The sequence below is a fragment of the Drosophila hydei genome, unplaced genomic scaffold (assembly GCF_003285905.1).
Source record: "Drosophila hydei strain 15085-1641.00,03,60 unplaced genomic scaffold, DhydRS2 tig00000149-arrow-pilon, whole genome shotgun sequence".
NCBI classification, from domain to species: domain Eukaryota; kingdom Metazoa; phylum Arthropoda; class Insecta; order Diptera; family Drosophilidae; genus Drosophila; species Drosophila hydei.
This window is the reverse complement of record NW_022045678.1, coordinates 6990574-7004539: the sequence shown is the minus strand read 5'-3', so window position 1 is coordinate 7004539 and position 13966 is coordinate 6990574. Positions and strand designations below refer to the sequence as shown.

General features: G+C 32.1%; 2 protein-coding genes across 2 annotated transcripts; both read right to left on the bottom strand.

Moving 5' to 3' along the window:
- Window positions 1-1518: 1518 nt before the first annotated feature.
- On the bottom strand, window positions 1519-8230 carry LOC111594409 (G-protein coupled receptor Mth2-like). The gene is made up of 5 exons (XM_023307686.2): window positions 7952-8230; window positions 7490-7568; window positions 3862-4040; window positions 3368-3754; window positions 1519-1649 (listed from the first exon to the last, which is right to left on the bottom strand). Exons 1-5 carry the CDS (start codon window positions 8040-8042, stop codon window positions 1519-1521), a joined length of 867 nt encoding a protein of 288 aa, XP_023163454.1. The 5' UTR covers window positions 8043-8230.
- Window positions 8231-8688: 458 nt separating this feature from the next.
- Window positions 8689-13579, bottom strand: LOC111594404. Its single transcript, XM_023307677.2, has 4 exons — window positions 12506-13579; window positions 10355-10539; window positions 8940-9195; window positions 8689-8786 (listed from the first exon to the last, which is right to left on the bottom strand). The coding sequence occupies exons 1-4, from the start codon at window positions 13422-13424 to the stop codon at window positions 8689-8691; spliced, it is 1458 nt and encodes a 485-aa protein (XP_023163445.2). The 5' UTR covers window positions 13425-13579.
- Between the last annotated feature and the right edge of the window lie 387 nt (window positions 13580-13966).

The window sequence follows — 13966 nt, the reverse complement described above, 5'->3', positions numbered from 1 at the left end:
TTTAATTGAAAGGATCCAATATAACTTATTACACAATTTTAACGCACATTACCGATTTTTGTATGATTTTGTATATATGTTTAAATGTATTTTAATATGTAATTTAATTTGACAAATTTTCGGATGGTACTTACACTTATATACATATTATTTTATTATTAACATTTGAAGTGATTAATTTTTTTATTTAAAAACGTTTTAAGTCAGCTATGAGTATATAAATAAAGTATTGTAAAAATATGTCAAATAATATTCTGAACCATGTATAATATTTGCTAAACTGATGAGCTGCTGAGCTGCTATCAGTATGATGAGTCTATGTGTGTGTGACAAGGTATACAATTTAGCTTCGTTTTCGATTAAGAAATCTACATGCCCTAAGGTCAGTAGCACGTTAGCTTGTGTGTATTAACCCGTAGCAGCCCACAGTTTAGTTTTTCTAACGAAAATTGGTATTGTTTGGTATACATTTTGTACAGACACCTTATTTCAAAAGCACAGACCCTTCGAGCTTTTGTTGATAACAGAACAAAATAGAACTTAAAATATATATTTTGAATATCAAGTTCGATTCAGCCCCGAACGGCTGTCTGTTCGTCTGACCGTATGTTTGTACGTATTAGCGCATGGATCTTAGAATCCATTACAGCTAGAAACTTGATATTTTTCTGTAGGTTTATTATTTCGAACAATCGAGACGTATTCCGTATTTAATATTATCACTTAAAAACATTGTAGACTTTCATTTATTCTGATATTAATCTTTAAAGCTATAATCTCCATTTAAAGCATATATTTTTTTAACAATATGACCAATACCAGCTCCGAATTTCACAAAATTGATTAAATTGAAGTACATTTGCACATATTACCAATATGTGAGAGCTTGCTGAAAAATATTCAATTAAATATGTGCGCTTAGTAACACAAAAGTTATTAAATAAAACTTTTGGTCAAAACCCCCCTATAAAAATATATCTTTCAAAGTTAGAAAGATAAAAGTTCGATAATCAGGTTGACGGCTCTATCAATGTACCAAAATATTTCTGCATTTCGAAAATACCCAGTTTTGGAACCTTATTTCTTAACTTACTCTTGACTCCTTTTACGGGTTGAGGCATTATATATATCCAGATAATTGGGGAAAACTTTATCTTATATTTATTTTTCTTGAAGGCGTGGCAGATCGGAAAAACCCATATCTTTGAAACTATCGGATCCACAGCTCAAAATTTTGATTGCTTAGTTACTGCAGACTCTTTACTGACAGCGCTAACCAAAATGATTGAACTGGTTTTGAACCATGAATGAGTATTATGCAGTCGGTATAGCCCGACTGCAACATTCTTACTTGTTTTGATTTATTGATATTATTAAATCTAAGGAATTATACCAAAACGAAAATGATATAAGTAAAAATACGCATTTACCAAAGGCATACATTTTATTTTATATAATTAACCATAAATAAAAAATAATTAATTAAATAATTAATTAGTTTATTTTCATTTAATTCCTTCATCTTATAAGTGCTTTATCAACGTTACCATCACCAAGTTTTTTCATAGATATACTTTGATTTAGACACGTTGATTGCGTTATGGAAGTCACGTTTGGATTTCTTCGCCGATCATTAGTTGACCAAAAACCTAAAAAAAAAACAATTAATGTATTTTGAGTATTTATGCAATAAGTAAGGGAAAAGAGGGAATTGGCTTTGTACAATGCCCGTCTTACTGTCCCCAAAGCTGATAGCTATTTTTGAAGTTAGAGTTATTTACTTGAAATAGAGCATAAGAGCCCTCAATTTATAAAGTACTAAGATTTCATGGATACGCCAACTAAGCTCCCTGTGTTTCACGATATAGTACGACAACTATCAGCAAACGTGGTAAAAATCCAAATTTTATATGAGCAATTGGCCAAATGAATTATAGAATCTGATAGAAAACTTATCGAAGGCCCAGCCAGAATCCATAGTTTTAAAAATAGATTAATGTAAAGTAAGCATTCGAAGCTGTATACATTAGCATAATAAAAAAACCAAAAATAATTTTAAAAAATAAATTTTCCTATTGAATTGCATGTCAAATTTTTGTCACATTTTGATTTCGTTGAAAAGATATGTTTATTTGTATCAATCGTGCTGTTCCAATTAAAAATTTTAGGACCTATCACTGTTTTATTTTGTACGGATTAAATTCTTTAGGCATGTCTTCTCTATTAGGTGTATATAAGTTTGGATTCCAATTTTTCTTTTTTTTTATAATATCGCAACAAAAACGTGGAAAAGAGGTGAAAATGAGGCGCAGTACAGTCCCTAAGATAAATCGTTTTTATGATCTTTGTTTTTAACTAACTTCCTATATTATCAACAGAAATGTATTTTACATTAGTTATTAAATAATACAGGTGTCTGCAGCTAATGTCAAGATTAATCCATTTTTGGTTTCACTGAATGTAAGTATAGATAGGACTAAAAAATTAAGCAAAAAATTTTAATAATACACGTATATATCACATCCGTTGTTGGAAAAATATATATTTAAAGTCACTTGCCTATGATGCGGCTGAAAAATAATCGTTTATGTTTCCATGCCACTAGTGAGCTTATCCAATAAAAATGTATAATACTTAACAACGGCTTTAATCAAAACAGACGGACAAGGATGATGATGCAACTCGTCGCTCTAATCATAATACATAATTTACACAATGTAATTATACCCAAAAAACATCTATCAAAAATTAAATTTGGTTACTATATTATCTGTGTTATTAGATCTCCTCACCCTCCCGCATTAATCCCGTGGAGAAGGAGTCAAATCTGTTGCTGTTGAAAGAGGATATCGTGCTTGCAATCGAACTCTTAAAACCCGACTGAATTTTATTAAGTTGAACAATAAATTTTCATTTTCTACTGTATATATAAAGGCTATCTGACAAAAAAACTTAATTTTATTTTCAGAATTTTCCGGAATGTAAAATATGTAAGAAGATAAAAAAGTAATTAGCGTTCCAATGTTGCTTATATTACAGTCATTCACCAAGAGGCAAAGTTATCTTCGCATACATACAATACACCTTTGCAACAACTTGCAAGGATTTTATTGCTTAATCGGCAATACAATCGTCTTGAAGTGGTGGGGATGTTAAAGGCGTAGCGTTGGTTTGAATTTGATTTTGGGATTTGAGTTTGATAACTTATAAGAATGTTTTTTATCTTTGTCAAACAATGAACCCCTAATCCTAGTCGGACTTGTTGTAAATAGAAATATGTCTTGTTAATAAATATTATTGTTATCACATTTAAAGTTGTTAATATAAAATACATACATACAGCATAACTTAAATTCAATTGTCTTACCTAGTTTTATCATGATTTCTTTCCATACCCGTTTTTTAAAAACGAATATTATAAAAACAAAGACGCCCAGCAAAACGTTGAATGAATCACTAATTGACCAAAAAAAGTTTTTTTTATGATCGTACAACAAAATGCTTGCGATTTCCAAAAGCCATGTAATTCCCATTACAAAACAGAGCTTTGTGTTCATTATAAATCTTGTTTTATCCATAAAGAAACGGCTTCTCAATGTATGCTTTTCAGTATTTGAGCTCTGCATCCTAAATATTTCCCTTTTTACTTTGTTGCAATACTTCAATGTTAACAGAAAGAGCACAAGATTTATGATAAAAAGTAGACCAAGAGGTCCAGAAAAAAACACTAAACTTGCATATCCAATTGTATCATCTGAAATTTAAAATATGTACGAAAAAAATTATATTTTATTAAAAGGAAAATATGTGAACCTTCGAAATAAAAGAAGCTTTTAATAAAAGGTAAATATGTGAACCTACAGGTAAACCAACATCTGCCGTGTCCAAACATAGGTCGAATATTTTCTGGTAAGACATCGGATTTACTTAGTGATGCTGTAATTGATGTCAAAACGGTGGGCATTCCCCAGCCGTATAAAGAGTACCACAAAAATCGTCGATGCTGTGCTCGTTTTATTATATTTGTTGATTCGGTAGATCTGTAATAAAATATAAAAGAAATATTGTTGCTCTCATGTAAAAATTGATCTACATTTAATATAATATATATAGCTCCATCTATGGAGGAGACTAACATTAATATTCATTCGAAATTAGGTTTGATTTTAACGTAACCTTATATAGAGATATAGGGGTTTTCGGTTGGCCACGATCCATTTACATTACATTACATTATTAGATGCTTCACCTCCAAAACTTTGGTAGATCTAATTTTTTTATAATAGTTTTGCCCTATTTTCAAAAGCGTAGATACATTTATCGATTTTACAGTTTTCGTAGGGGTTTGTTTATAGGAGTCTCCATATCCAAAATAGTCTTAAATAGTCTTATTGATGTTATTACTTCAAAAAATGGGCGAATACAAAAAAATTAAATATGTTGCAGATAATGGTACCTACAACTATATAAAGAGGATTTCGACAATGCGCTTACCCACAATTTACTGTAAGTTAATGGATAGAAGACATGATAACGAAACTGTTATTGTAACTGCAGCAGGTAGTATCGACAATTAATTAGTGAATTAAAAATAAATAAAAGGGCTCTATTCTTCCTGAATTAATTATTAATTATTAATTATTCTACGTTTTTTGTATAAGCACGCAGGCTGATCCGCAAATGACCGAGAACTTTCTATGCTACGCTTCTGCAGTTTACAGCTCCCATTTTATAGCAGACGAGACGTTATATATTTTGCATTTTATTGTATTGTTTTCATTTTTATTTAAAGGAAATCCGTCCTAGAATGGGGTTAAGGTAAATCGTTGTTATCCGATATATTGCAAATTTTTTATATATTGTTTTCAGCATTCTTGTCAAATGTGTCTGATGTTCTTTTTGCATCATTTTACCGTTTTATAAAATCAAGTAAAGCTTGTAAGACAGCACTAGTTGCGCCCGACTTGGAGATACTCCATAGCTTTTATCGGTAGTTTGAAAAATAAAAACAAGTAAGAAAGCTCTAGTCGGGGTGCCCGACTAGGAGTTACCCTGATCCCGGCCCTTGAGTTTTGTAATATTTTCCGTAGTTTGTATCGAGTATTCAAAAAAAAAAAAGAAAACAAATAAAAATCGACATTGCGAGACCAGGATTCGAACCCGGATTATTTGCGCAACGTGCACAAACTCTACCAACACCGCCACTTCATAACTAAAAAAAATAAATAAAACAATAAAAAACATTTCACCTCCACTGGTCTCGAACCCGGCCCAAGCTGCATACGAGCGGCGCCTCTACCAACGCAGCCACTGCCCTTCTTACGCGAAACGTTGCAAATTTGAACATAAGTAGCAGCAAATAATTCAGCACAATTCAATCGCAATTTCAATTCTTGGAATAGAAAAGAATACACCCATTTGAATGTATGTGTGCACACGCATAGGAAAAATGATTGCGCGTGGCGCTGCTGACATGTGCTTTTGCAAATTGGCCAAACGTTTTGTTTAATAACTTCTGTTTTACTAAATGGATTTTAATGAAATTTTCAGCATATGATCTACATATCCTATTGGCTTAGTTGAGATGCAAACGCCTTCACATAATGGCCCTAGTTCCAACTAAACTTAAATTTTAAGAATTTGGGGATATTTGGAGCCAGTATCCAAAATCCAACAAAAATCAAAATTGCATAAAATATACATAAAACTAAATACAAAATTTGGAGGCTCTAGCTTTAAGACGTCCGAGATATAATTTATTAACTGCATTTCAATCATGTTTGTATTCGATAACAACTAAATGCGAATAGCTATCGAAGATTTGAAACAAACTCGATATGCGCGTGCTATACACGGACCTACATTTCAAGTCTCTAGCTTTTATAGATGCTGAGATCGACGCATGCCACGCCTCCTTCTGCCTGTTACATACATTTGCACAAAACCATTATACCCTGATTTCCCATTTTCAATGGGATCAGGGTATAAAAATTAAAAAGGACAAAACATATAAAAGCATATATAAGAATGCGTACGTTTGGCGCTGATTGCCACGTATTTTAGCTTAATGTCCAAAACGTTTTGCTTAATAACTTCAGAGTTACTTTTTTTAAGGATTTCATATATATGATTTTCTACATATGATCTACATATTATTTTACCAGTTTAGTGAAAATGTGAAAACTCTTTCACAGAATTTAAAGCATATTAGGTATATTCAAAAATTCAAAATAATTTTTGCTATAATGAAGTTAACAAACTGGATAAATTAATACTTTTGTAACACGTTCTATCCTCTTTTCTAAGAAAAAACAAACAAGCAAGCATTTTGGTTTTAATTTTAAAAATATCTGTAAACAGGCCTAAAGGTGCACTCGTACACTTATAATTAGAATACCGGTTCCACATGCCAAAAAATTCTTTAAATTGAATTTCAGTTGCAAACATACCTAAAACGCGAGCATATTTTCATACATACTAAGTTCTCAAATATTCAAATATGATCGTTGAAATCCGTTGAGTAACACAAAAGAATTAAACAAATCGTTTGATCAATTTATAAAAACACGTGGCAAGCAGCATTACCGGCTTAGTAAGTTCGAGTTAGAACATGATAAAATCAAGTGGAATTATAAAAGTAAACAATTCGTTTCTAACTCGCCTTGTAAAGTTTAAAACTACTTATAAAATTGTTCATGTTTGATAAATGGCTAATAATTTATTTAATAAGAAGTAAGAGTGTTCGAGCTGGAGGTGAGTGAGAAATCCATACTCTGAAACTTTCGCAGATCTGTTATTAGGAGGTTAATTTACTGTTGGAAATTAATTGTTTAATAGCTTGTAGTGCCGGTAGTTGAAAAAAAGCGCGCATGCATCTCTCAGTGGCACCGGGACTGCAATGAGTTCCCAAGCTTTGCAAAAAGTTTCTCGTCCTCAACGCATCGACCATATACTTTACTACTACTACTACTATTTATTTTTTCTTCACGTAAACGATAAGAATATATTTAATGACCATAGATCCATATTATCCGCGCTAATTTTGGCATTTCTGCTATACATGTGGACACATCCATTCAAATCAAAGAGGCTGCAATTTAAATTTTCAGCTGATACTTTTGTAATAAAGTGGCGAATTTTGAAAATGATATTGCAGTTGAAGGTTCTGAATCTGGTGGTGCCTTGGGATTTTTGTTCTTAAATTTTTTCACTAACCGTCCATTTTTTTCTGTCTTAATTGTTGCCTTTTGATTTTATGCAATGCTTCGAGCACAAATACACTATTTATGACGTAAATAGTAAAACCAAATGTAACTAATTCAGTTCCTAGCTGGAGTTAATTTACATCATTGTTAAATCATTGTGAAGTTGAATAAAGAGTCCTTCCTATTAAAGCAGAAGAGAATACGCTTAGTTGCTCTATAAGGATGTGATATTTAATAAATTAAATTTAAGAAAATATATAATATTATTTACTGTAGTATCATACCCGAATGTCTTCCATATGTCGAAACATGTAATATTCATCCAGGAGAATGCGGCCATTAAAAAAAAGTATACAAAAAACCCTACAAATTTGAGAAAGAGTATATCGTTAAGAAAATGTAATTTAAATTAAAAATGTATACGATTGTATAATACTCGTCAAAGCTTAAAGTATATACTTTAAACAAACTAAAAACTATTATAAAAATATTTCATAGTATACAGTATGCAGCACAAGTACACTTTTCTCGATATGAAGATTTAGTACTTTCAAATTGGTAAGTAATTTCTTTGAAAATAAATTAACATCTCTTGAAAATTACATCACCTAAAATTAAATTAAGTTAAATTAAATTTATAAAAGTATTAACCAGCGTTGTCTCATGCCTCTACACTCGATCAACTTAGTATTTTGAGTATAATCGTAAATTGAATATAAAGGCTTTATCAGTGTAGATCAAGTTACCTGAATGAATTGAGAGACCTGAATGAATTGAACTTATTCCCGAAAAGCGCAAACTCTCTGAAAAAATATGCTTCCCTAGCTGTCTGTCCATTTTGCAGCTTTAAACCTAGAGACTTGAAATGTGGCACATATTCTAGTGGATACCCTCGCCTAATAAGATTTCCCGATGCGCACACTAGAGGAATGGCAATGCTGGAAATATTATATTTGGTTTTCCAGAAAGGATATTATTTAAAATATTGGAGATTTCAAATTGGGAACATATATTCAGATTGACAACTCAAGCAAGTTCTAGACCGGTGTGCTCTACTATGAGATACGCTGAACCCCGTTCGCTTAGTTCGTTTTGTCGTTTTTAAATATACCAATACTTATACTTATACTTATATTCCATTAATATATGCAAATTTTCTAACTCTGGTTTTTACAATTAAAAAGCATGTTAGACCACAAACAAAATTAAGTAGAGTGCTCTAATCGAGACGGGACTCGACTGGGAAATATCCTGATCCTTATGAAGAAGACGACGTCAGGAGGTGGTGTCAATAACCTGTTTATGCTCTTACATCATTATTTAATAACTAATATTCGATGACGTTTTTAAGCGATTACATTCAAATGGGAATATTTCTTTATTATTTTCAACAAACTTGGTATTACTTAGCCTTTCTGTAATGTTTCTGAAATCGACGCGCTCATACATACGAGCAGACGGACATTTCTAGATCGGCCCAGATTCAGGAAATAAAAGCAAAGATATTCTCAATTTTCTGTTTAGGATTGGAAAATTTGGTAAATGCACACATGCCATTGTTACGCCCAGAAAATTTCATTACTAAAGTAAATTTCGAACAAAAGTTATTCAATTAAAGTTCCATAGTAGCTCATAATAGCTCATAAGCTCAAAAGCATAATAATTATTCATAAGCATGAATAATGATTTCTAATACACAATATTGTTATCTTAGCAGAATTCTGATAGACTTACCAGACATAAAGCAAATGTCATTGTTTGAAGTAGGCAGCAATTGACCTAAAGCGATTCCAAGGTAGGCGAAGAGAAGGCTGCTCACTAAGCAAATTAGAATTTTTCCAGGGAGATTTCTCAATTTTTCGATTGTTGTGTACACCAGTAGGGTTATTACATAAAAGCAGCAGGATATTAAAAGGCCAACTGGGTACATTCTAAATCGTATGCGATCATTGCTCACTACTTTGCCGTCAAAGCACAAGAATGTGTACAACTGAAAAAAATGGCATATGCGTGTAATAATTATTAAATTATTTTGTAGTCAAGGTTTTACGGGGTTTAGAGAATAATACCACTATAATAATCGTAGTCATACACACGGTGTAACAAAGAGTATCTTGATAATATAAAACACTTTTTTGTGAATCTATCCTATGTAAGCTATTGAGTCTTTAAAATAACAGACATCGAATCGTTTTTATCATGTTAAAAAAATGTTTTGTGTCAGCACTTTGATAATTGTTAGCTGTTGCCAATACTTAAAATAAATAATAAATAAAACACTAAACTACAATGAGCGAGGCACCCGTTGACTACTACCCTCAGAAGTATGACTGTTCGCGTTGATCTTAAAACTGTCGACGACCTTTTGTATTTCCCTAGAAGCTCTTTTTTTCCTGAGACTCTGAAACAGGAAATTTGAGAAATCCAACGGCAACTCGGCAACTGTGGTTGGTCATCCTACAGAGAAGTAACATGATTAGCCCTGGACCAAAGCTAATTACATTCACTAAAGTTTAAACTATGCCAGTGATCTTACTTAGGGCCTTGCGGCGATTCACGTACTTAGGTTCGATTATAATTAGTTAACGCTCAAAGATGATGAGAAATGTGCCATTCCAAATGGCTGAACTGAGTGGCAGTGTGTCTTCTGTCAGTAGGCCGGGTGCGCACTTGTAGCGAGGGGTCGGTTTGTAGAATAATGTGTAGGTTGTATTACAGTTTGTTAATTCAGGGCGATAAGTTTTGAATTTCTGCTATTAACATTCTATTTCTGGTAAACAATGCCATCATTTGCTTTTATGACCCGATTAACCGTATCGGTAAGCTGGTAGATCTAGCTGTCGTTTTGAAATTGAAACAATGAAATTGTTCAATCTTCTCAACTATCACTGCCATTACATCTGAAAGTTAAGAAGCGGAAGCAAACATTTTGAATGAGTCGGATGTTATGCGCAACACTATTTGTGTTATGGGTTCTAAACCGTAGTATATCCGTTTAATTTTTCAAGTTAATAACTTAGGCTTTGCTCATATACTGTAATTACACTTTGGTGCATAAATTAATAATTTGATGGTCCCTAAATAAGTTTAACTTAAATGGTAAAGCGAAGAAATTATTTTTAGCAATAAGTATAAATTTCAGATTATACCTTTTGGTCTGCGGATGAAGCATTTTTTATTTTCTCAATGCAATATTGACTGTTGGAGTAAATTTTATTTGTGCTAGTAATGAGCAACGATCCTGTAGTTGAACTTATTACATGGAACTCATCCGAAAAAGACTCTGGATCCAAACGAAACTTTGGGCACTCTAGTCCAGTTAAGACTCCAAATACTGAAAAAATATTGTAAAAATAAATGTTATTTAATTCAATAATCAAAGAAAATAACTATTATTTAAATTGTTGTATTTCTAATCCATTCTTTTTGTTTGCTGAAGAACAAGCTTTAAAAGAATAAAATCATTTTGATAAAAATGCTTGTACAATACAATATATTTTCAACAGTAGAGAGCGCTAGATTTGAATTTAGAATATATATTTCCGGCTGAAACCGCATAAAAATAACATAGACGTACTGGCAAACCACAAACATATATTTTCTAAGTTCAAAATTCGTTTATTGAGTTTCTTTCGACCTCCATCGATACAAAATTTACGCGTGGTATCTAGGAATTACCCTGAAATTTTCACGTTTTTAGAGCCCAAGCTCCACAATTGTATAGTTATGTTACCACAGACTTTTTGTAAGGATATTATACATCCACGCCCACTAAGGGCATGCCAAATAGTACAAATCCAAAGCTTGCCCGTGACTGTGGACCGAGCCTGTGAATTAGTATTGCGCAATAAATAACTCCCTACTATAACATTCTTACTTGTTCTTATTGGCATATAAATATTAAGCCTGATTAATAAAATGATATGCTTATAAAAATAAACGACATATGCAATTTGATTCTAACTAATTAATTTATTAATTATGACCAATTAAAGACTCCAACAAATAAAAAAAAAACTTGTTTATGTCAGCAATAAATTCTAACTGGAATAAAGTAGGAAGTCACATGAGCATGCCCTAGTCGGGAGTGCACGACTTGAAGATACCCTGAACCCTGCTGCTCTGAAGAGCTACTATTCTAATCATTTTACGCTTCTTTTATGCGTACAGTTACAGTCACATAATGCGCTTGAGATTATCTGTGGGAACTAAATTGTTGGATAAGTTTTCTTCTTGGTGACATTAATTTAAATTTAAGAGTAAGATAAGCAGATTCATATAAGTGCAAAAATCTTTAATGTTTAAAATATATATACAAGTTTTACTTTAAGAAAATATAAAAATATATGTACAGCAATATATATTTATGCTTTTAAATTTTTAGATTTTGTGTCTTACAATATCACACTGATATGGCTAGATTAAGTTTTCTTCTTGATCAAGAACAAACATAGTTTAAGAAGGCACTATAATTTAACAATTCCCATTTACATTGGCTTATGGTACAAAAATTTAGGATGTACATACATATATACTCATTCGGCTAAGATTTCGATTCTAATTAATTTTAACATCTTAATAAAGTATATGTAAGGCACCTTTATATATTTTGACTGAACGGATATTAGGCAGTCAGTAAAGGCCGATTGCAACGTTAGTTATTTATATTTTGTGGCGCCTTATTCCGTTCTCCCCTGTTGTGTTGGTATTTTGGTGAGAAATGTGTTTATACTTATGAATTCAGTTATTTGTGCTATTGACTGAATCGATCTTTTTCTTTGTATTCATTCACCAAGTAAAGAGAGTACATTGGTTTTGTATAATTTCCCTTTAGCTGTATATTTATTTCTGACTTCACAAACTATATTCTCTTCTTATAAGCATGATAAATAAAACCCGTAAGAAAGCTTGTGTCGGTGATGCCCGACTAGGTGAATAGTAAATGTGGCGGTATTGGTATAGGTGATGTGGGTTGCGTAGGTTATGTTGGTTCGAGGCCTGATGTCCTAATGTCAGTTTTTCTTCTTTTTATACCCTGAACCCATTGAAAATGGCAGAGTATAACTATAAAATATATATATTCTTATCAGGACAACGAGCTGAGTCTAGCCATGTCCGTATAATGGCCGAATCGATTGAGCCCTGTTCGTCGGTCTGTCTGTCTGTATGTGTCAACGCGTCGATCTCGGCAACATGCTTATGTGCTCCAACTTACACTTACATAGAATGATTTGCAAATTGAATATGATAATATATCACTTATTTATTAACAATAAACAAACTTATCAAATTGCACATACCTGACGGTTTGGAAAAAGCGCCGCTGGTATTCATATTATTAAGACTATGAAACTGAAAATCATATTCATCTTTTCTGCAGGAAGTAGTCAAATTTCCTTTAGAATAGATTTCGCCATCGACACAACACTTACGAACACAAGGTATCGAATCACAAATTTTTAATTGTTGACAAGTACGAACTATAAATTGTTGAGTAGTTTTGATTTGAGAACTTTCGTTTTTATTCAGCATTTCAATAGCTTCAATGCAAAATTCACTTTTATTAAATGATCTTTTATGTTCTTTGAGTAAAATACTTTCATTCCTTATGGCAATTGCTTCCGCCGTTAACACATATTCAATTAAAACTTTGTTCTTGGGACACACGAACGAATTATCGACAAAAATCACTGGTTTATCAAAAAGGGAAGAGTATTTATTGTAGTCGGGCTCTTGTAAATAGCATTTGTTTACTTCTGTGGCAAAGGTGTATCCATGCGCACAGCATTTATTTATAATACCAATACTTTGCAACTTATCATCATTTTTCGATTTACATGTTAGACTAACAAGACTATTGCTGTCTATAATAATAAGGCATGATTTTGGTAATACCTTAAGTGATATTTCAGTCAATAGGGACACATTTGAATAACCAGTATGCGCACATTGTAGTAACTCCGTATGGCCAACTGTTTCATCAATTTTATCTAAGCCATAGCCGTGTGGACTTTCTGTTATCCCGAGCAAGTCAATTCTGTTTGCATTGTCTGTTTCATTTAGACTTTCGATGGTATGAGTGCAATTATAAGTAGTTAAGTTATTCGATCCACGGATTTTGTATAATATTGATTGAGGATTGCAGCATATTTTGATGGAATTGATATTTGTAAGTGCATAACTTAAAATTAAATACATTAAAGCCAACTTCACACACATCTGAGATAATCACAATATTTTTTAACCCAATTAGTGGAACATATACTTTTCATTGGCTTAGGTGTATGTATGCTCTGTGGGTTTGTATGTACACATGCATATAAGAAATATATCTTATCGCTGATTGATACCGCACACTATGAAAAGACGTTGGAGTAAATGGGCCTCTTGAGTCTAACTGAATGCATGAGCTCTTAACGACTGAAAAAGTGGATAGCAATATAAATAAATATCCATCCATATATGCATACATACACACACATGCATACATATATATGTATTTATATATATATATATGTATGTATACAAATATATATACACTATACATACATATGTTAAATGTTTATAGTCATATTTATCTGTAAACACACCACAAATATACATAAAATTGTTTGGTGTGTATACCCATCAATATCATCGAACTTATACCCTCCCATGTACATGGAAATGTAAATACATATATATATGTATATATTCGTTCGAGTATGTATTTACAAGTACAGATACGTTATAGGTAAACTGTGGTATACGTATACATACAT